The 24254-nt window shown below is 40.7% G+C and overlaps 1 protein-coding gene across 8 annotated transcripts in view; it reads right to left on the minus strand.

Moving 5' to 3' along the window:
* Nucleotides 1-24254, minus strand: part of LOC145349065 (spermatogenesis-associated protein 13-like) — a 288754-nt gene that overhangs the window by 51459 nt on the left and 213041 nt on the right. For all 8 annotated transcript variants that reach the window (XM_080197352.1, XM_080197345.1, XM_080197349.1 and 5 more), the window contains one exon: nucleotides 23321-23465. In XM_080197352.1, coding sequence (XP_080053478.1) covers nucleotides 23321-23465 — 145 coding nt within the window. The remainder of the gene's footprint in view (nucleotides 1-23320; nucleotides 23466-24254) is intronic.

Consider the following 24254-nt stretch of genomic DNA (forward strand, 5'->3'; position numbering starts at 1 on the left):
GGTGATGATCATAATAGCAGCATGGTGCCAAGCTCCTGGATTTAATGCAGGAAGCATTTTAATGAGGTAAGCAAGTCACGAAAGGTGGATACAGTAACATATTAACTTGCATCTAACTTCACCCCTTCAAATCTAACCTGGTCAAGCCCTTCCATAACATATCTCTCCTCATTTAGTACACAAGAATTAGGAGCAGGAGTAATCATTTGGCTCCTGTTCTGTCATTTGATAAAATCATGGCTGATTTTGATCTCAACTCTATTTTTCTGTCTGCCCCCTCCATAACGTTCAATTTCTATGTTGATCAAAAATTGACCTGAACTCAGTCCTGAATATATTCAATGCCCCAGCCTCCACTGCTTTGTGGAGAAACAAATTCCTCAGACTAATGACTTAAGAGTAAAGAAATTCTCCTTATTTCAGTCTTAAAATGAGACGCCTTCCGTGTCCCCTAGTTCTAGGCTCCTTACAAGGGAGAAGCATCCTCCCAGCATCCATCCTGCCAAGTCCCTCAGAATCTTATATGATTGAAGATTACCTCTCATTCTTCCTGACTCCAATGGGTAAGAAATGGCAAATGGAATTTAATGTTGGCAAGTGCGAGGTGGTCCACTTTGGTAGGAATAATGATAGGAAGGATTATTACTTACGTGGAGAAAAACTGCAGCAGGCGACGGTGCAGAGGGACCTCGGGGTCCTTGTGCATAAGTCGCAAAAACTCAGCCTGCAGGTGCAGCAGGTGGTCAGGAAGACCAATGGGATGCTGGCCTTCATAGCGAGGGGGTTGAATATAAAAGTAGGGAGGTCTTGCTGCAGCTGTACAGGGCATTGGTGAGGCCGCAGCTGGAGTACTGTGTGCAGTTTTGGGCGCCGTACTTACGCAAGGATATTTTGGCCTTGGAGGGAGTGCAGAGGAGGTTTACTAGGCTGATACCGGAGTTGAGGGGGTTGAGCTATGAGGAGAGGCTGAATAAACTAGGCTTGTACTCGTTAGAGTTTAGAAGAATGAGGGGAGATCTCATTGAGACGTATAAGATGATGAATGGGATGGATAGGATAGAGGTGGAGAGACTCTTCCCGCTCAGGGGCACAGCCTCAAGATAAAGGGGGGCGGTTTAGAACGGAGTTGAGGAAGAATTTCTTCACTCAAAGGGTGGTGAATCTCTGGAATTCTCTGCCCGTTGAAGTGGTGGAGGCTACCTCGCTAAATATTTTTAAGACGCGGGTTGATGGGTTTCTAATAAGAGAGGGGATTAAGGGTTATGGGGAGAGGGCGGGAATGTGGAACTGAGCCACGACAGATCAGCCATGATCATATTGAATGGCGGGGCAGGCTTGAAGGGCTAGATGGCCTACTCCTGCTCCTATTTCTTATGTTCTTATGTTCCTCTTGCAATGAACATCAACGTTCCATTTGCTTTCCTAATCACTTACTGCATCTGCATACGAACTTTCTGTGAATCATGTATAAGGACACCCAGATCCGTATGTACTGTAGATTGTGGGCAGCCAGGTAGCACAGCAGTTAGCACGGCTGCTTCACAGCACCAGGGACCTGGGTTCGATTACAGACTTGAGTCACTGTCTGTGTGGAGTTTGCACATTCTCCCCATCTCTGCGTGGGTTTCCTTTGGGTGCTCCGATTTCTTCCCACATTCTGAAAGAAACGCTGGTTAGGTGTATTGATCCAAACAGGCACCGGAGTGCGGCGACTAGGGAAATTTCACAGTAAACTTCACTGCAGTGTTAATGTAAGCCTTCCTTGCGACTAGTAAATAAACTTTAAACAAATAGATTTCTGCAGTCTCTCGCCATTCAAATAATATACTGCTTTTCTTCTTTTTGCCAAAGCGAACAAGTTCACATTTTCCCACATTATATTACATCTGCCAAATTTTTGCCCACTCACTTTACCTATCCAAATCCCTATATACTGTTGACAAATATCCTACCTCTCTTTATGTCATCAGCAAATTTAGCTACAATACATTCAGTGCCTTCATCCCAGTCATTGGTATGGATAGCTAATTTTTGAGCTCACTGATCTCCGTGGCATTCTACTACTAACAGCTTACCAACTTGAAAATTACCCACTTATCCCTACTCTCTACTTCCTGGTGGCTAACCAATTCTATGTCCAAGTAAATGTATCACCTTGCTAAAGACGTTTTGGAAATCCAAATACACCACATCCACACAATCTACCTTGCCTGCTACTTGTATTATTTTGTTCGTTTATTTATTAGTGCCTTTCTCAAAGAACTTACAAATTTGTCAAAACAATTTCTCTTTCATGAAACCATGACTTCGCTTGATTGGATTGCGATTTTCTAAATGCCTTACACTTCCTGAGTAATGGATTCTAGCATTTTCCCTATGACAAATGTTAGGATAATAGTTTTCTGCTCTCAATCTCCCTCCTTTATTGAATATAGGTCTTGAGATTGGTGATTTGTGATTTCCAATCCACTGGGACCTTTTCAGATCACAACCAAAAAATCTACTTCTATTGCAACCACTTATCTCAAGACTTTAGGATGACAGCCATCAAGCCTTGTCAACTTTTAATTCTAATATCATTTTCCCAGTACTATTTCATTAATAACAAGTTCCTGCCTCCCTTTTACCTCTAAATTTTCAGTATTTTTTGTATATTTTTGTATCTTCTAGCCATATATCTTGTAGGTGCACATCTCCCTTCTCTTTTTATGTATTTCCTCACATCCTTATCTATCCATCCACCATTCCCATTCATCCTTCAACAATGTCATGCCCCTCCCTCAGTCATTGTTACCCAATGCACTTCCATCCAAAAGATGAATAAATGCTATCACACTTCTTCATAGGCCTCTTCCAAAAGAAGGAAAAGAGCACAGAACACCAGAGCAGGAGATAACCAGCCCTCCAAACATCTCACAGCTGACAAGCACATCAAGGTAGTAGCACTGGAGATAAATGGAGTCTCATCAATCTTTAGCATTGGGAAGATGTGTGGAACTCCCAACTACCTGATGACACAATTAAATCAAAGGCACCATACAGCACTCAAGTCACAATGATTTGATTTCAACGGAAATATGATCAGCTTCATAATGATAGTGTGGCGCAACATATCCTTATCTATGGCAGGACTAATTCATGTCTTTTATCTCCCACAGGTCTTCATGCATACAGGATCAGTTGGTGAAGGTTACTGATGATGATTCCTTAAACAAGTTGTCTCCTTTTGAGGATGCATGAAGTAAGATACCCATTCTTTGTTGGGATCAATAAGATAGTTATAGTTGTATTTTTACTTGGTGACTCATTTACATGTGAGAAACACCAGTAGCAGTGGAGAGCCTGCTTTGAAGAGCATAGCTCTCTTGAAGCGCTTCTCAGCTGGATGCAGGTTCTGTACCTTGGGTACTGTCAACAATTATGGAGCAGCAGCAGACCATGTGTGATCCACAGAAAGGTATTCAAAGTAGAACTCACACAATCACAGGCCTCTGAGATGATATGTTCTTCCATGAAAAGAGAGTGACCAATACCATGGAACATTACATCTTTTGTTCAAGTGAGTCCATGCCTCCTTCAACAGCACCATGCAAGTTCTGGAGGCAAACATGTTTTGCACCTTAAATTGACAGATAGCCTAGTTTTGGCCACAATGTGCCATGTTTTATCTGCAGAGTTCTCCAAAACAGAGGTAGCATTAAAGTCAGCTGGACCTGGAGAGGGATGATAGTGAAAGGGGACGTGGAGGCAGAGACTTCTTTCAAAGCCCTTTGGTTTCTCACAGGCCACCTCTCAGCCAGTGCCACACATGCTGCCTCATCCAGCAAGGCAGAGCCTCTTCAACATGCAGTCTCAACAAGGACTCTAAAACACAGGTGATATTGCCCAAGAACATCTTGGCAGTCAGAATTGGGATCTGAATCTGCTCCTACCTCTGCGACATATACATCTCTTAGGAAAAACAAGAAAGGGAAGAATAAAGCTCCAATGTTGCACAAGGGCACACAGATGGGTGTCTGAGGCAATGCCAAATAAGTGTTATGGATCAGAGACAAAGAGAAACTGAACTTCTTTATCCTCTCCCTGCGTGTCCATAAGCAGAGGTGCTTTTGAATTATTTTCACAGTAGGTTGTGGTGCGTTTCCCCAAACCCTCAGTTTGAGGCATCCAATTTAATAACTCACAGCAAATTCTACAATTCACAGCAAATATTACAATTACCTCAGAAGCTTATTCATTTTCAAATTTGGGGTGAAGTTGTACCCATGCACACTATAAGGGGAATGAAAAAGAGGAAGATTTACAATTATGGGCAAAGGTAAAAAACACAAATTAATATTTTTTCCTGTAATTTCCAGGTTCTGAGAAGTCAAAATCCAGAGTTTGTTTCCTTTGTGGTGGAATTCAGTCCAGCTGAGTTTCTGTTCAGAGACAATAACACTAAACTCCTGGAAATGAATGACAATGCAGCACTGTGGGGTTTCTATGCTTAGACTGCTTGGTACATTCTGATCAAACACTTAAAATCAAACAAACTTCAAGGAGCTGAAAGATGATGACCAACTATTTGATCAGCCAAGAGTTGCTGCTGTTCCTTCCTTTCGGTGTTAAAACAGTAGACTGAGCTGTGAGGATAGAAATGTAATATTAAAACAATCCAGAAGACCAGAGCATGGGGTTATGTGCCATCGCCCATTAATGAGTTAAATGCAGCCTCGCAAGCAGTTTTTGTACTTCTGGTCAAAATACATTGCTTCCCTTAGGAGCAAATGATGGCTGTTAACACTTCTTCAGATATAACAAGTTTTGATGTCTCTGTCTTAGTTATCATCCTGGCCGGGTGAGTCAGTTCATCCATTAGTTATCTAGTTGCATGATTAAAATGTATGAGATTCCACAATGATGAGTATGAAATTGTATTGTAATATCTGTTAGTAGCTCCCCAGAACAGATGACTGATCTCAAGTTATGTGACCTATAGCAGTCATTTATGGTTCAGCAGAAATTCATTTCAAAATAGCAAAATCAAATTTTGATATACACAGATTTTAATTATTTTTATGTTTGGTCATAAGATTGTTAAAAAATGTACTCAGATCACACAAATGTTTTTTTCCAATTTTTTGGGAGTAGGGTGGTAAGTGACCTTCTAACTTGTTCTGATGGTGAATGTGAGAACATGAATTCACATAGGCAATGCCCACATGAATACTGAGTCAACATTTGTTTGGTTGCAGGACAGCTTTATGACAGTCGCATGGGGGTGGGAGAAGAGTGGCCACTGCATTTTCTGCTGACATGGATACGTTGGTGCATCCTAACTGCATTAGTAAGAGCATGCCTTGAAGAAATTTGAGCAGCTTACGGTGCATTGTCCTCATTGCTTTCCATCTCCTCCCCCTTCAAATCATTCGAGGGGGATCTGATCTTTTGTTCATCTTGAAGGCCCAAGTTTTACTGTTGTACGCTGTTGTGTGGAGCAGAACAAAGCAAACCATGGCCCTGGCCTACTGAACAACTCTTCCAGTGTTGCCCAGGCACCTGAAGCACCTACTCAGCATGCCAATGGCCTCAAAATTGCACATAGTATGTGATAAGATATCATTACAGATTTGTTGGACTTCAATTGGCAAGTTTCTGATGACCATCATGAACCAAATTTACAGTGTGTAACCCCAGTTACCTAGCAGCTCCTCCTCAAGCCTGCTTCCAGGTGCAAAGCAATCAGAGTTTGGATTGCCATTAGAAGAAAGCACAGTGGCAGCTTTCCTGGAATTTTGCACACACTTGCATAAAGATCTTTTGCAGTTGCACACTAGCAGCACACTGATAGAGTGGAGGCCCTTGTAGTTGATGAAAATACTTGGTTGGTCTGTAGATACCCATGTCTTATGGGCAGTCGGTGGCATATTGCACCTGCAAAATGCCAGGCAAAGCTGCAAAGTCAAGTGATGTGAAAGCCAATTAGAAGCCTTATGTGGTAAAGTAAACACCCAAAGCGTAAAAAGTAACCTATAAATTGCACAATCTCTTTGCACAAGTACTGTGAACAAATCCTTTCCAACTCATAGATAAAAATGCAGATGTAAATACGGAGTAGTTATTGGCATCTCTGACTGAGCTTTAGCCCCCTCAATTGCCATTGTGTAGTTGACTTAGTTTCATTAGCAAGTTCCAGGAAGTCCAGGAAATCTGTGAAAGCAGTGTGTCAATATTGCTCTTATTGAGCGGTTAGCATATGGAAATTGATGACCTGCCTCTCCAGAACAGGCAGCCTAAAATGCAGACAGCCCAACACGCAGCTGTCAAATGCAGAAGTCCATTTCCTCAATATATCATCAATTTTGCCACTTTTAGCTCTCAATGCTCTCCAAAACACACACACCATTCCACGTGAAAATTCAGCATTATATGTTGGTAACTCCCAACATAAATCCCAGGTCTATATTCACATGACTTTTTTTTAAAAATACAATTAAGAATATTTTTACTGTATTCAATGTTTTCTTTCTACTTAAATAGATATATTTTATCTTAGGGATACACCCATAATATGGCTTTTTAAAGGACCAACACCTGCACAACCATGTTCTTTAAATTATGAGACAAATTACACTGAAATATTGCTAAGCACATTAAAGAAGCATAATCCTGCACATTTTGTCATCATGATAAAAACACTTCCGGAATAGAAGGACATTGTCTCTTTAAAATTAATACTCTGCCTCTTGCGAGAAAAAAAACATTTATTATGTTATGAATTTCTGTCTCCCACAAACAATCTGACATCGGCTATCATGTTCCTATTATATAGAACAACACGATTTAGTAGAAAATAATGCTCTCGGATAAAATGTTTTATAGTTAGCTTAGCTCCTTCAGTTACTGTAAAGCATGTGCACTTTCCAAAAAACAAGTATAAACTGCTGTATGCTGAAAGCCACAAGATAGATGAAATTTTGAATAGCGGTATTAATAAAGCCACATCTAAAGGTTTTCAGTGTGATTATAAATAAAATGACTTATAAAATTTTTATTTTTCTAACATATTGTGTTCAGGATATAGTTATTTCACTCCAATTAAAAGCCTATAATCAGAATACCACCAGCTAGCCGTATATGCTTAGTCATTGGCATTTTTCAAGAGTAAGACATCGAGAATACTTCCCATAATTTCTATCCTCAGACCATAGATTCTGCTTCTTCACTTTTAAATTAATAAATCCAGAGCACAATTGTCTAAATCAACTCTTTACGTTTTCTTCTGTGTTCCATTTTTATTGTGAAATACTTTCCTCATGTGACCTTTAGCTTTAATTTTCACAGCTTCATGCAAATAAACAGTATTTTTTTAAAACATACATACCAAGCTGCAGGCTCTCTAGACTCCAAAATCTTGTCAATTCTCCCCTTGCTACCATTTTAATATATGAATTTTATGGCAAAGCAGTTGACTTAGCTGAAAGACATTGCTGCTGTTTCCTTGCACATCAAATGCTACGTATTTGAACCTCTGCAATGGTTCATTCATTGGCTCGATTGCCAGTCGGCTTCATCAGGCCAGGCACTGATTCAACACCAACAGTCCACTGCTCACTATACATCAACTACTTACAGGATTTTTTTCCCCTGTGATGTCATGGGGTAACTCAAGGGAGGTTACTGAATGAAGAAAGGTGACTGAAATAGCCAATAGGCAATGCAAAATAGCTTTTAAAGTTACACCATCCTAAAAATATAGCTAAGGAAATGTGGTACAAAATATTTCAGAGTTCATAGATTAATTTCTGAAGCATTTATAAACTCAAACTAGGTAAGATTTGTGTCATTGACTATGAAAAATATTACATTTCAAAACCTAAGTTGGCCAGAATCAAAGCCCCTCTCAAACAAATTTTAAATTATTTAAACCAGCAAATCCCAAATCTAAAATCCATTTTCTTCCACAACATGCTCAGAAACCCCCTTCCTCCTCTCCCCTCCTTAATCATGCAGTGCCACACACTGTAATAGCCCCCTACAAAGATCTGACTGCTACAAACTGAAGTGCAGCTGAATATGAATTAGCAGATAAATGCCACACTACATTATTAACGATGCTTCCTCCTTGATTCTGAAACAAAAACCAGAGTGATGTCTAAATTCAAATTTACTTAATATTTGTTCCCAAATTGCACCAAGGTGACAAATACTTAATAATGTATTATGGTTCAAACAGAATATATTGGAGCAACACTTTCTTTCCAACTTACATACAATAGAACTTTACAACAAGTTATAGCAAACAATTTATATGGTGGCACAGTTGCTGCCTCACAGCGCCAGGGACCCAGGTTCGATTCCTGGCTTAGGTCACTGTCTGTGCAGAGCCTGCACATTTTCCTAATGTCTACATGGATTTTCTCCGGATGCTCTGGTTTCCTCCCACAGTTCTAAAGACATGCTGGTTAGGTGCATTGGCCACGCTCAATTCTCCCTCACTAACCAGAGTGTGGCGACTAGGGGATTTTCATAGTACCTTCATTGCAGTGTTGATGCAAGCCTACTTGTGACACTAATAAAGTAAGAACTGAGGTCTTCACATATAGTGCACAAACTTGAAAAAGTTATTTCCCTTTAGATTAATCTAATGGTTAATGATTTTAAAAACTAGATATGACCACAAATTGTGAAATAGTTAAAAGTCAAATTCTGCATTCCAAGTTTGTTTATCAGAAGGTTTCTAGTACATGGTTTATCACACACAGATAATTAATATCCCAAAGCCACCTTGAAATTAGAGATAGCAAAGTTATACAAACTCAACAGAAAACTGCTCAACACACACTTCACATAAACGAAGGTCCAGTTTATTCATCCCAGGAACAGATTGTGACCTTGAACAATTGCATTTAAGCTTATCTACACAAAGTTCCATAATCATAAGATTGTAAAATATGCTTCAATGGAGAAACTCTCAACTTGGGTTGGAAAATTTAAAGGTTCTGAATAATTCTGTTGTTGCTGTAAGTTTTTCTTTACTTCATCTGATACAGCACACAAATTTCTTAAATTTTTGTCAGCAACTATATTTCAAGTTAAAATAACAGTGCACACATTGAATCAATATGCTGTCCATAAACACAGGATAAGCAGGACAGAGGAGAAACTTTCACATTCGTATAACTGAAAACACACTTCACCTTTTATAGTCCCCCTAACTCTCACTAATCACAAAATCTCAACACAAGTAGTTATATTGCTGTATGCTACTTTCATGTCCTCTTGCCATTTTACTGCCCATTTAATTGTTGCAAGACAATTTTTGATTATCTACGGATTGCTTGAACGGAGTATTCTTTTTTCAGGCAGATGACTATCCAAATGGTTTCATATATGTCATTCTTCATTTTAATGTCCCGGTCTCAGTTGGACTGTTAGATCATACATGCCACCTATCTGCAGGTGAAGGAAAAGTCACTGACTAATCATTTTATTAGCATCTGATCACCAACTGTATCTGTAGTGTGTGTCTGCAGCTTGAGCAACGTTTATTCAATTATTGAGCTGGATTCAGAGCTGCTGAGCCATAAGAGAGGGGTAAAGGGTGAAAGGTTAACAAGAGTAATTAAGAACATGGGGTTGAAGTTACAGCCTGATCAGCCATGATTTTATTGAATACTGGAGCAAACTTAAGGCGCTGACTGGCCTATTCCTACTCCTAATTCATTTGTTCAATGATGGCCAATGGTCAGAGACAGGAGGATATGACCAGTCAGGCAAATAAGGAAATCCAGCTTGTAGTGATGGCGGAGTCTTTCACTTAAGGGTGCAAAATATGGTGGCCCACAGAGATGTGAACAAGGACTGCAGGGTGAATGGGGCAAACTGACTACACAACCATGCTGCAGAATGTCATTCAAGTTGGAGAGGGAGGATGGGGGTTCAAGATAAGTGAAATAGAATGTGGTAGTGATAGGGGACAATATAGTCAGGGGAATCAATTCTCATCAGCTTCCAAAGATTGTGCTTTCTGCCCAGTGCCAGGGCTAGGGACATCTGTTTACAGCCAGAGATGAACTGGACTGGGAGGGGATGGTTCACTTGTCCTGGTCCACATGGGAACTAGGAATGATATTCTGAGAGAGTTTTAGGCCAAATTAAAATACAGAACCGCAAAAATAATTATCTCTAGATTATTACTTGAGCCATGCCTGATGTCAAGTAAATTAGAGAATCTAAAACATGTGGTTCAGAGTAGTGTAGAAAGAGGGGATTTGAATTTATAGGGCATTAACAACAATGCTGGAGAAAGGGAGAACTAATCCATTGGGGTGATCTCAATTTAATCCAGATGGAATCATTGTCCTGGCATATTGTATAAGTAGGTCCGACAAAAGTACTAACATTAAAGATTTTATATCTGAAGACACAAAGTATTTGCAATGAGAAATATTCACCAGTAACACAAAGAGAAAATAGTAGTTTATATCTAATCAATACAGAGACATGGTTATGAGGTTGGAAAATAAATATCCCAGAGTAGACAACGTTTTGAAAAGATAGACAGAATGGAAAAGGAGGATTAGAAACCCTCTTAGTAAAGCACATCAGGACAATGTAAGAAAGGATCTAGGCTCAGAAGATCTGGAAGTAAAATCAGTATTGGTTAATGGCAGGAGTAGTTTATGGGGTCTTTAACAGTGGTTATACCATTGGCTAGAGCATTAAACAGCAAAATTTTGGAGCTTGTAACAAAGGCAATATAATATTTGCAGGGTCTTTACTCTTCAAATAGACTGGACTAATCAAATTGGCAAAGTTTCTCTGGAGGATGAATTTGTAGAACACTTTTATAACCCTTTCTTTGGAACAATACATTGTGGAATCAACATAGGATAAAGTAATTCAGATCTAACATTGTAGAATGAGACACATTTAATTATTTTGCATGGCCAATCAACCTAACTCGCACATTTTTTGGATTCTGAAGGGGCTTAGCAGAGTAGACACTGAGCTGTTTTCTCTTGGCTGGGGAGCCTAGAACCTGAAAGTGTCAGAATAAATCTTTTACGACCAAGACAAGGAGAAATTTCTTCATTTAAATAGTTGTGAATTCTTGGAATCTGTTACCCGAGAAGCTGTGGATTCTCTTTCCCTGCACATAGTTAAGACCAAAAGCAATTTTTGGTCCAAAGAATCCAGGGAAATATGGAGTGGTCAAGAAAGTGAAATTAAGGCAGAAGATTGATCTTTCCTATTTTTCAATTTCTTCTGCTCTTATTAAGCCTCTGACAAATGAATGCTGACATGTCATCAGGCTGGGTCACTCGACACCCCCTAACTAATGCCAGGGCAGACAAGTCTAAAAGATGCAGAAACAACAACTTATATTTCCATAGTGCTCTTAGTGTGCTATTAGGAAGAACATAAGAGCATAAGAACAAGAAACAACAGCAGGCCATTTGGCTCCTCAAGCCTACTCTGCCACTCAATGAGATAGTGGCTCATTTTTTCGTGGACTCCGCTCCACTTACCCGCCCACTAACCAGAACCCTTAATTCCTTTACTGTTCAAAAATCTATCTTTGTCTTAAAAACATTCAATGAGGTAGCCTCAATTGCTTTACTGGGCAGGGAATTCCACAGATTCACAACCCTTTGGGTGAAGAACTTCCTCCTCAACTTAGTCCTAAATCTGTTTCCCCTTATTTTGATGTTGCAGCCCCTAGTTCTAGTTTCACCTGCCAGTGGAAACAACTTCCCTGCTTCTATCTCATTGATTCCCTTCACAATCTTACATGTTTCTATAATCTTACATGTTTCTATAAGATCTCCCCTCACTTTTCTGAATTCAAGTATAGCACCAGTCTACTTGCTCTCTCTTCATAAATCAACCCTCTGAGCTCCAGAATCAATCTAGTGAATCTACTCTGCACCCCCTCCAGTGCCAGTATATCCTTTCTCAAGTAAGGCGACCAAAACTGTACACAGTACTCCAGGTGTGGCCTCATCAGCACCTTACACAGCTGCAACATAACCTCCCTGTTTTTAAATTCCATTCCTCTAGCAATGAAGGACAAAATTATATTTGCCCTCTTAATTATCTGCTGCAACTGCAAACCAACTTTTAGTGATTCATACACAAGGACACCCAGGTCCCTCTGCATGGCAGCATACTGCAATTTTTTACCTTTTAAATAATGGTCCAAATAGTGCCCAAGGTTGCTTCACAGGAGCATTATAAAGCAAAATTTGGCACAGAGCCATGGACACGATCTTAACAGATCACCGATTAGCATGCAAGGCCAAAAATCCGATTCACACCCAGCACAAATTGGATTGCTATCTTTCTGGCCCCATTTAATCAGCAAGAATGGCTTTGCACCCAGAAAGTACATGATGCTCATTACTATTGGACTGCCTGTATCTGCATATGATTATGGGTCCGAAACAGCTGCTTTCCCCAGGTGCTTCCAACCTCACTGGTGAAAATCACTGATGCGCTGTAGTAGTAGAGACCAGGTGCCATGGCCACACCAGGAAAAATTAGAAGCAATTGAAGCCTCCAAATTGAGCAGTGCTTGGCTTGGCATTCTGCCAGTGCCCAGTTGTGTCAGGGTAGTGACAAGGAGATGGGATCTGAGTGGGAGGGGTGGGAGGTTATGCACAATGATGGGCTACGCAAGAGGGAGGTGGCCATGCAAGGGCGACTTGAGGAGGACATCATGAAGGGGTGGGGTGGGGGAGGGGAGTGGGGGGTCATGTTGGGATCCACCAGAGGACTCATCAGGATAGTCTGGATGCTGCAGTGCCAGCGACGTGTGTCAGTGGAGAAGGGAGGGAAGGAGGGAGGGAAGGAGGGAGGGAGGGAGGGAGGGAGGGTATCCACTGATACCAGCTTATACTAAGCTCCAATGTTATCATTGTGATGGAAACAATAAACCATTCAGTGTTGCTGATCTAATAATATAACAAAGGCTTCCTCTTTTGACAGTTGAGCTGTTAGATTTTTTGATAGATATAAGCAAATGATTGAACCAAATTCTTGCTTTGCCATTATGGCAATAAATGGCTTTGAAGTTTATTTTAACTATTCTTGAAATTATATAACTCTATAGCTCAAGATTGTATTTTTAATTTATTAAGTCATCAAGTTTTATATGTACTATTAAGTTTGTTACCTCTGCTAGTCTGACAGACAATCAAGTATGGGCAGATTTTCAGAGTTGGAGACCTGACTAATCTGTAATGGAGTAGTACCATTACATTCTGTCCTTCTGCCTAGAAAGAAAAAAAGATGCCTGCAATTACCTTCATTTGGGCTACCATTTACTTTTGGATTAGATTTTTATCAGACTTGTTGGATGATTTACATCATTCAGCTAACATTTTTAGTGTAATAAATCTACTGTACCAAATGAGTACCTTGAGCATCACTATCTGGCATACATACACATAAATAAAGGTTACGTTTGTAGAATATCAAAATTGAAACAGGATAAAATACTAGCACTTGAATATCAGTGGGTAGTTTAATTTTAGCCTTAGACCATCCATAAAACAATCATAGTGAGAGGTCATAGCATTGATTATATCGGAGACTAAAGCATCACGTGATGAAGACTGAAAATGTAAAAACAGTGTGATGCAGACACAGCAGAACCTATAGAATATCACAAGAGAGGAAACAAAATATAGAAAATGTGGTAAGAGCAGCCGTGTTCAATGCACAATGGCTCTTGCAGAAGGCAATTTTTCTACATGACTGAATCACCTAATCAAAGAGTTAGTGAGAATGTGAAAGGAGCTTCTGAAATCCAAAAGATAGTCGTCAAGAAAATCTCAAGAGCCGCCTTTGGAAAAAAAAATTGATTCCTGGAGAGACAGTTGCTCAACTGTGAATGCAATTTTCATATTTTTCATTAGAAAATTCCTCCATTGTCAGAAATTTCACCAATGTTTCCAAATGTGGTGGATGCTGAGAGATTGTTTATGCTGGTCAGAAAATACAGAAGGACTGTCTCAAGGTATGGGGCCAATTATTTAGGATTGAGAGGAGGAGAAATTACTTCTAGTTGCTTGGTAGTGGCGAACTTGAGCACTGCTGAAAAATAAGGTATACTGTTGAAGCTTTTCATTTTACATCCATTATGGGTAAAAAGAGATGCTTGTTTAGTGATGTTGGAATAAAACAAAGGAGAAAGAACTGTTGTTGACAGGAGTTCTAATCTCTCCAATAAGAAACTCTGCAAGTCTGTTAGGGATCTGAGTTTAGGGAACTCATGCTTGCTTTGCATGTCTAATGTTGGGTTTCTTGGACAGAGATACTAGTTGGAAAAAAGTCTGGTGAATGCTCAGAGTTCCACAAGTAGAAAAGCTTTGTAACTGGCCCAGCCCAAACAAGAAGCCTTGATGTTCAGATAGCGGTAAATCTTCACCGAGTTGTGTGTCGGTAAGAGTATTGCTGAGATAAAAAAAGTGTTCAGGACTAGTAGCCATACAAATAACCATATTCGATGAAAGGGTTAAAAAAATGCAGTCAAGCATACAAGTACACCAGGGCATCAGGCCATGGGCTGTTAATTCACAATATGGAGACATCCACAATCAAATAAAATAACATTTACCATCAAGTAAACTGGTTGGACTTTAACCTGGGTGTTGTGAGACTTCTCACTCTGTTAATTCACAGGCCAGGCAAACAATGAACACGTCACTATGAATAGGAAGGGAGACTCCATGAAATGCAAGTTTTTGTATCTACCTATGACTCAGCCTGAGAGAAGCTATTTAAATATCAGTCATCTGGACATGGGGGAGATGACCGAAATCTACAAACCCAGACACAAGCTAGGATATCAAGAATAACTTGCAAAAGTGATCAGCTAATATAACCAAACTTCATGCTGACTAGAAACTATAATTAGGCAAGCAACGTCTGTGCTAGGTTTAAATATTTGTATCTTGTTCTAACATTTGTATCATATGCATGATATAACCCTAATCAATTGTTATGCATGGATATATGTAACTCTTTTTTCAGTACATCCCTGATTGGTATATGCTAATTTCTTATAACTGGATCTTGACTATAATTGTCTGAAAATTCTTGAATCAGAGCTTTTCCCTGGTGAATCACAAGTTGGAGACCCGGAACCGACCCTTACTATATAGTTCGTATTAAAGGCCTTGTCTGAAACTCCAAGAGTTTACATCTGGTTTTCCCCAAGTGCGAGAGAGGTACACTATAGCCAAATAGCTGTACTTTTCTCCATAACAAAAGGAATAACGAGAGTTTGAATCATTTTCTTGTGTTTGTGGCAATCATTCCAACATTTTGTCTGGTATATTATAGTTATTCTTGTTTAATAAGTGTTTTATTCTTTGTGTTAAAAGTTCATCAATAAACTCCTGTGAACTTATTCACTAACAAACCATATTACAAAGGCCAGTGGCAGGCTGGATGATTGGGAAACTTTCAAACATAAGCAAAGGGATATTAAAAAAGTAATAAAAAGAGCCGAGGTAAATTACAAAAGAAAACTAGTGCAAAATATCAAGGAGGAAAGCAAAGTCTTTTATAGGTATATAAAAGGGAACAGAGTCGCTAGGATGAATGTTGGTCCTTTGGAAGATGAAACCAGAAAGATAACAGTGAGGAACACTGAAATGACAGAGATGCGAAATCAAAACTTTGCCTCAGTTTCCACGTTGGAGGACACTAGTACTCTTCCTTTGGGAATGGGAAGTCAATGGTAAAAGAAACAATAGAACTTAGAACAAATATCATCAATACAGAAAAGGTACTCAGCAAACTATTGCGATTGAGGGCAGTTGAGTCCCCCAGGCCCTAGCTTATGAGGAGAGATTAAATAGACTGGGCCTGTACTCAGAGTTTAGAAGGCTAAGGAGGGGGGATCTTATAGAGACTTACAAGATAATGAAGGGACTGGAAAGGGTAGAGGTATAGAGATTCTTTCCACTTAGAAAGGAAAGCAGAACTAGAGGGCACAGTCTCAAAATATGGGGCAGGGGGGTGCAGTTTAGAACAGAGTTGTGGAGGAACGTCTTCACTCAAAGGGTGATGAATCTCTGGAATTCCCTGCCCATTGAAGTGGTGGAGGCTACCTCGTTGAATGTATTTAAGTCATGGGTAGGTACATTTCTGATAGATAAGGGAATTAAGGGTTATGGGGAGAAGGCGGGAAAGTGGAACTGATCCACTTCAGATCAGCCATGATCTTATTGAATGGCGGAGCAGGCTCGAAGGGCTAGATCGCCTACTCCTGCTCCTATTTCTTATAAATAGAAATTTATATTCTATGTTCTCATAGGCCTGATTGCTTACATCCTAGGGTATTATAGGAAGTGGTGGCAGAGATGGTGGATCCACTGGTTATAATATTCCAAAATTCCCTGGACGCAGGAAAGGTTCCAGTGGATTAGAAAAATATTAATGTAACAATCTTATTCAAAAAGGGATGGAGACAAAATGTGGGAAATTACCGACCAGTTAGTTTAACATCTGTTGTTGGGAAAGCGTTAGAATCAATTATCAAAGAATATCAGGGCTTTGGAAAGTCAAAACGCTATCCATCAGAGTCAGCAAGGTTTTATGAATGGAGAATCATGTTTGACTAATTTGCTGGAGTTCTTCGAGGATTTAACAAGCAAAGTGGATAATGGGGATCCTGTAGATGTAGTATATATGGACTTCTGGAAGGCGTTTGATAAGTTGCCAAATAAAAAATTAATTCACAAGGTTATATCACACGGGATTAGAAATAATTTATTAGCTTGGATAGGTGGCTGGCTGATTGACAGAAGACTGAGTTGGGATGAATTTTTTTTTCCCTGGATGGTTTGGTTTTTGGGCCCAAGCTATTTACAATCTATGTTAATGACTTGGATATAGGGATAGAAGGCTCTACAGCCAAATTTGCAGATGATACAAAAATAGGCGGGACAGTAAATTGCAATGAAGAAATCAGAACCTTTATAGACAGGTTAGGAGACTGGGCCAAAATGTGGCAGATAGAGTTTAATATGGATAAGCGTAAGGTCATGCGTTTTGGTCGGAAAAATGGGCAGGCGACTTATTATCTAAATGGAGAGACTTCAGGGTGCTCTGGTGCAGAAGAATTTGGATGTCCTTGTTCAAGAGTCACAGAAAACTAGCACGCAGGTACCGCAGATAATAAAGAAGGGGAATAGAATGGTACTTATAGCTTAAGGATTAGAATATATAGGAAAGGAAGTATTGTTTCAACTATACAAGACGTTGGCAAGGCCACACCTGGAGTACTGCGCACAGTTTTGATCCCCTGAGGAAAGACAGAAACCCTACAGTACAGGCAGAGGCCATTTGGCCCATCGAGTCTGCACCAACCACAATCCCACCCAGGTTCTAACCTCATATCCCTAGATATTTTGCCCACTAATCCCTCTAACTTACACATCTCAGGACACTAAGGGGCAAATTTAAGCATGGCCAATCAACTTAACCTGCACATCTTTGGACTGTGGGAGGAAACCAGAGCACTTGAAGAAAACCCATGCAGACATGAGGAGAATGTGCAAACTCCCCACAGACAGTGACCCAAGCCGGGAATCGAACCCAGATGCCTGGAGTTGTGAATCAGCAGTGCTAAACACTGCCACCGTGCAGCCTGGCAGTGGATGTAGTGGCATTGGAAGCAATTCAGAGGAGGTTCACTAGATTGATTCCATTGAAATGAGGAGTTTGTCATATGAAGAAAGATTGACCAGTTTAGGCCTCTGGAGATCAAACTGAGATATACAAGATGATAAAAGGTATGAATAAAGTAGACATGGAGGAGATGCTTCCTCTCAAGGGTCATTCTAGGACAGAGGTCATCATCTTACGATAAGGGGTAGCAAATTTAAAAGAGTTGAGGAGAACCCATTTCTCCCAAAGGGTTGTGAATCTGTGGAATTTGCTACCTCAAATGCAGTGGATGCTGGTACAGCAAGTAAATTTAAGGAAGAGTTAGACCGATTTTTAATTGGGAATGGGTTGAAGGGTTATGGGGAGAAGGCAGAAAAATGGGGATGAGAAGCCATGATGAAATGGCGGAAAATACTCAATGGGCCGAATGGCCTACTTCTGCTCCTATATCTTATGAGCATTCCTCCATGATTTCTATAAAACAACAAAGTTTGAATCTACAAGTCAGGTTTCACTCTGGCACCTGACGTGTCCGGTATTAAAATCAGCAGGGATTGTAAGAATAACACGGTGGCACAGTGGTTAGCACTGTTGCCTCACAGTGCCAGGAACCTGGGTTCGATTCCCAGCTTGGGTGCCAGTGTGGAATCTGCACCTTTCCCCCATGTATGCATGGGTTTCATCCGGGTGCTCCTGTTTCATAGAACATAGAACACTACAGCACAAACAGGCCCTTCGGCCCACGAGTTGCGCCAATCACATCAACACCTACCAACCTACAGACCTATCTATAACCCTCAATCTCATTAAACCCCATATACTCATCCAGAAGTCTTTTAAAAGACCCCAGCGAGTTCGCCTCCACCACCACTGACGGCAGCCGATTCCATTCACTCACCACCCTCTGAGTGAAAAACTTACCCCTAACATCACTTCTGAACTTCCCTCCCTGCACCTTAAATCTGTGTCCTCTCGTAGCAACCATTTCAACCCGGGGAAATAGCCTCTGAGAGTCCACCCTATCTATTCCTCTCAACATTTTGTAAACTTCTATCAGGTCGCCTCTCAACCTTCGTCTCTCCAGGGAAAAGAGTCCCAGCTCCCTCAACCTAACTTCATAAGGCATGCCTCCCAGTCCAGGCAACATCCTTGTAAATCTCCTCTGTACCCTCTCAATAGCTTCTACATCTTTCCTATAGTGAGGCGACCAGAACTGCACACAATACTCTAAATGAGGCCTGACAAGGGTCTTATAAAGTTGCAGCATTACCTCCCGACTCCTAAACTCAATCCCTCGATTAATGAAGGCCAGTACACCATATGCCTTCTTGACCACCTCCTCCACCTGCGAGGCCGATTTAAGAGTCCTGTGGACCCGGACCCCAAGATCCTTCTGCTCTTCAACACTACTCAGACTTCTGCCCTTGATAGTGTACTCGTTCATCCCGTTGGTTCTGCCAAAATGGATGACTACACATTTATTCGCGTTGAAGTCCATCTGCCACTTCTCCGCCCAGTCCTGCATCCTATCTATGTCCTGCTGCAACTTTTGCCATCCTTCCAGACCATCCACAACACCACCGACCTTAGTGTCATCAGCGAACTTACTTACCCATCCCTCCACTTCCTCATCCAGGTCATTTATGAAAATGACAAACAACAAGGGTCCCAGAACAGATCCTTGAGGCACTCCGCTGATGACTGACCTCCATTCAGAAAAAGCCCCATCCACAACCACTCTCTGCCTTCTGCAGGCAAGCCAGTTCTGAATCCACAAGGCCAAAGGCCCTTGGATCCCATGCCCTCTCATCTTCTCAAGAAGTCTTGCATGGGGGACCTTATCAAACGCCTTGCTGAAGTCCATGTACACTACGTCCATGGCACTTCCTTCGTCAATGTGTTCAGTCACATTATCGAAGAACTCAACTAGGCTTGTAAGGCACGACCTGCCCTTGACAAATCCATGCTGACTATTCCTGATCATGTCAAACCTCTCCAAATGTTTGTAAATCTTGTCCCTCAGAAGCCTCTCCATCAGCTTACCAACCACAGAGGTCAGACTCACCGGTCGGTAATTTCCCGGGCTATCTCGTTCCCTTTCTTGAAAATAGGAACTACATCCGCAATCCTCCAATCCTCCAGAACCTCTCCCGTCTCCACTGACGACGCAAAGATCATCGCCAGGGGCTCTGCAATCTCTTCCCTCGCCTCCCACAGTATCCTGGGGTACATCCCATCTGGTCCAGGCAACTTATCTACCTTGATAGAATTCAAAAGTTCCAACACATCCTCCTCCTTAATATTCACAAACTCAATCTTTTCCATCTGCTGCAAATCCATAACAAAATCTCCCAGATCAGCTTCCACCGTGAATACTGAGGCGAAGTACTCGTTAAGCACCTCTGCCATTTCTTCTGGTTCCACACAAACCTTTCCCCCCCCACCTTTTATAGGTCCTATCCCTTCTCTTCTTATCCTTTTACCTTTCACATATTTATAGAAGGCCTTGGGATTCACCTTAATCTTACCCGCCAAGGTCTTCTCATGACCCCTTCTGGCTCTCCTAATTTCCCTTTTAAGTTCCTTCCTACAGTCCTTATACTCCTCAAGATCTTTAACCTCTAATTCCCTGAACCTCTTGTACACCTTCCTTTTCCTCCTGACTAGGTTCAACACAGCCTTTGTGCACCACGGTTCCCGCGACCTACCAAAACCCCCTTGTCTCATCGGAACGTTGTCGTTCAGAGCTCCAGACACACATTCCTTGAATATCTGCCACCTTCCTTCGGTACTTTTCCCTAAGAACGCCTCCTTCCAGTTTATTTGTCCAAGTAACTTCCTGACTTCTTCGTATCTCCCCTTACCCCAGACAAACACCTTCCTAGCCTGCCTGATCCTATCTCGTTCCAATGCAATTGTGAAGGAGATAGAATTATGGTCACATAATTCTATCTCCTTCCATGGTCTGAAAGATGTGCTGGTTAGGTACATTATTCTACCTCCCATGGTCTGAAAGATGTGCTGGTTAGGTACATTGGCCATACTAAATTCTCCTTCAGTGTACCCAAACAGGCGTCGCAGTGTGGCGACTCAGGGATTTTCACAGTAACTGCAATGCAGTGTTAATGTAGGCCAACTTGTGACACTAATAAATAAACTTTAAAATAAGGAATCACCAATTGAATTTCTGTTAAGGTTGGTGATGAATTCCTCTACGGAATGACTCTTTTTTTTAAAAATCTATGAATCTTTCATTCAAATTCTATCCATGAAGCTTAATAGAAGATCCAAACCTTCATCAATATCCAACTAACGGGCATCCTGCTCCCAAAATACAATGCTTCTGATTTTACCTTTGTTGGTAAGTGACAATGCCGATTTTCTCTTCAGTAAGGACATAACCAGTGTCTACACATCCACTTCACTTTTGCACCGGCAATTCGGTTCAAATTCCGAGAACATTAGTGGGTAATCATACTCCGACAATTTACACAGGCTTTCAGCCATCCTTAACAGAAGTAACTCAAATTATAGTCTTCTGTCTAAAATAAATTTAGTTTCTAACCTTCACCTTTAAGCAACTATCCTCTGCCACTATCTTAATTCATTCTGAAGCAAATGATAAAATAGGCAACTGGACACCAATCTTTTACTTAATACTAGATTTATTTACAGAATGCAACGTAACAAATATTCACCTTCCTAGCCAACACTCAGTGTTCCAGAGGTTTTGTTTAAACATGTGTTCGTGGTACTTAAATCAATCACTGCCCTTCACTTGCTCACCCTTAAACTGAATACAATTAACATACCATTAACATCAGTTGTAAAATACTAGTCTTTTGTTATTGTTGCAAGAGACAAGTTCAAATAATATAAATTTGAGTCTTAGAAGCATAGAAACCCTATAATGCAGAAGGGGGTCATTCGACCCATCAATTCTGCACCAATTCTCCGCAAGAGTGTCTGACCCAGCACACCCCCCACCCAGTAACCCCAAGCATTTAACATGGCTAATTTGCACATCTTTGGAGTGTGGGAGGAAGCCAGAGAACTCAGAGGAAACTCCACACAGACAGTCACCCAAGGCTGGAACTGAATCAATGTTCATGGTGCAGTGCTAAACCACTGTGATACTGGAATAGAATAAAACCATTTGAATGCAAAAGACCAAGTTTAGACTCAATGGATGTTGCACTCCTCAAGGCAGTTCAACCTGAGTGCCTGGCAGAGCCATGTAAAATTGATGGAAGGCAGGTTGTAGAATTAACAGCCTGAAGGTGCATTTATAAACTATCTCTCATGATCTCAGGATGTCCCAAAGCGCTTAACAATTAGTGAAACCTGTGAAGTAGGAGCATGAAAAGAACTTGCACAGAAATTCTTTATTTGAGGTGGCCTCATTTTCACAATGGTGAAAGTAAATGGACAAGTCAAACATTTCAAGATTTGCTGCATCTTTTGCAGCCCTCCCATGGGATTACCTACTTCTGGGGTCTTCAAGCATGATGTAATTCTAGCTCTTTTTTTCTGTGGATTTCTCAGTTTATTTGACTTCCAAGTTCATTAAACTCCCACAATTTAAATTCCATCAAGGGATGGATGTTATAATACCGGAGTCTGTTATGTTGGCAAAATGCAGGACAATGACTGTTAAGGCCAAAGTGCCTGACAGAGCCACGTAAAATTGGTGGGTGGCAGGGTGTAGAATTAACGTTCTGAAGACACTTGCCTGGGACTCCCTCTTGGTGTGCTGCAGCTGCTAGTGTTTAACATATTGGATGGGGAAGGGGCTGTTAGTCCCATTAAGCTTCAGTCCAATGGTGAACGCCAAGATGTTGACAGTGGAACATACAGAAATGGTCATTAACTTTTTGATTGTTGAATTGCCTCTTTGTAAATTATTTTGTTTTTGTGGATAGGACATAGCATAAATTATGGGACACAAGTTGATTATCGTACCAGACGACCATATTTCTCCAGTCCTAAAAAATCATGTCTTTGCATATATTTGGCATAAAATTTGACCTCCTTTTCAGCCATGATACAATCTCACATTAGTAGCCAGGTCCAATTTTTCTCCTAGTGCATGTTTTACTTACCAGCGCCTCATACATGGGCTTAAGGGATCAAGCAGATGATACGGGAAGTGTTGCAAAGGTGTGCAGAAGTTTACAAGGGCACCCACACTGCATCAGAAGCAGATGATATCTCAAAATGACGCCCACTCATACCCACAGGACTTTTATACTTGATGTATAAATTGTTCCCCATTAACAGAAGGAATTTTCAAGGCTTCAAAAGTCAACTGATATGCTGACATCCACAGTACCCAGACAACATTCCACATTGCATGCAGCTGTGCAACAAACAGATAAGGATGGGAGAACTACTAGTTCTGGCATCCAATTCTTCAGTAGTTTTGTGGGGGTATTTGGTACAGCCATAGCTTTGAATGCCTTGAAATCACGCAGCATACTTTGAAGGTTGCATGAAGTAAATTAAATAAGCTGGACATTGGCATTAATGATAATGAGAATCTTGGGAGAAACTTGGGAGAAACTCAGTACGACTTTCACAGACGTATGTTTTATTGGATGCTGATAATCACATTCTTTCATGTTCCTTGATTTAAATGCATATTACTTACGATTTGATGTTCTCAATTGCCGTCTGCGTCCAACCCGATCTAAGCCAATAGGTGTGCTTTGGGAGAACGTGAAAGGTCGAAATCTAGCAGACACTGCTTTATATGGTGGTACCTGATGTGAAGGAACAGGTGGCCGAGCAACTGGCTGAAAATGAAGAAAATTAAATGCGTCATTCTGGATACAAAAAAACCAACAATAAAATAATTGTTTACGTAAGTAAGGAAAAATAAGTGTTTAAGTGCATACACTATTTCAGCTGAGCTTCCACAATATAATGGATGTCATTTGAAGTTGGTTTCAATTGGTTTGTTATTTCTTGTTGAACCAAAATGGCAAATCTGATTCCTGTTATAGGATTTATCTTAGTCTTCCTGGATTGAGGCAATCGGACTTGCATTTCTCAAGAAGAAACTTACAGGGTACATTCTGTAGAGACTGTTAACTTTTAAAAATAAATTTGAACTTCCAGTTGATAGCTAAAAGGATGACATGACAAGTCTTCAGGTTTTAAGACTGACTGTAACAACAAGACTAAAAGCAGTATTGACTAAACACAATTTCTGTGTTCAGCTTTTACTTAAAACTATACAACAGAACTTTCCCTTTTTATTTTTAAGCACAACCAAAACACACTTTAAAGATCCACTCTACACGATTCCTTAAGTATTCACTTGATTTTCCCAGGCTCAGTCCAAAATCTAAGGGTTTATTTCCATTTCTTCCCTTTGCCAGCTTGGTAGTTTTTAAACCCTAGAATTATCTTCCAAGGTGACAGTTTTACCTTGCAATTCTCCCTCTTGCACAAGCTAAACTAATACTCCAGCCTCATTTCAAATCCTCACCAATTTGTTTTTAGAATTCGAGTGCAGGCTCCCACACTATACGATGAACTTGAGACACTCTTGGCTTCATGTCACTCCCTCTCTCCAGAAT

The sequence above is a fragment of the Carcharhinus amblyrhynchos genome, chromosome 10 (assembly GCF_965287045.1).
Source record: "Carcharhinus amblyrhynchos chromosome 10, sCarAmb.v2.hapA, whole genome shotgun sequence".
Taxonomy (NCBI): Eukaryota; Metazoa; Chordata; class Chondrichthyes; order Carcharhiniformes; family Carcharhinidae; genus Carcharhinus; species Carcharhinus amblyrhynchos.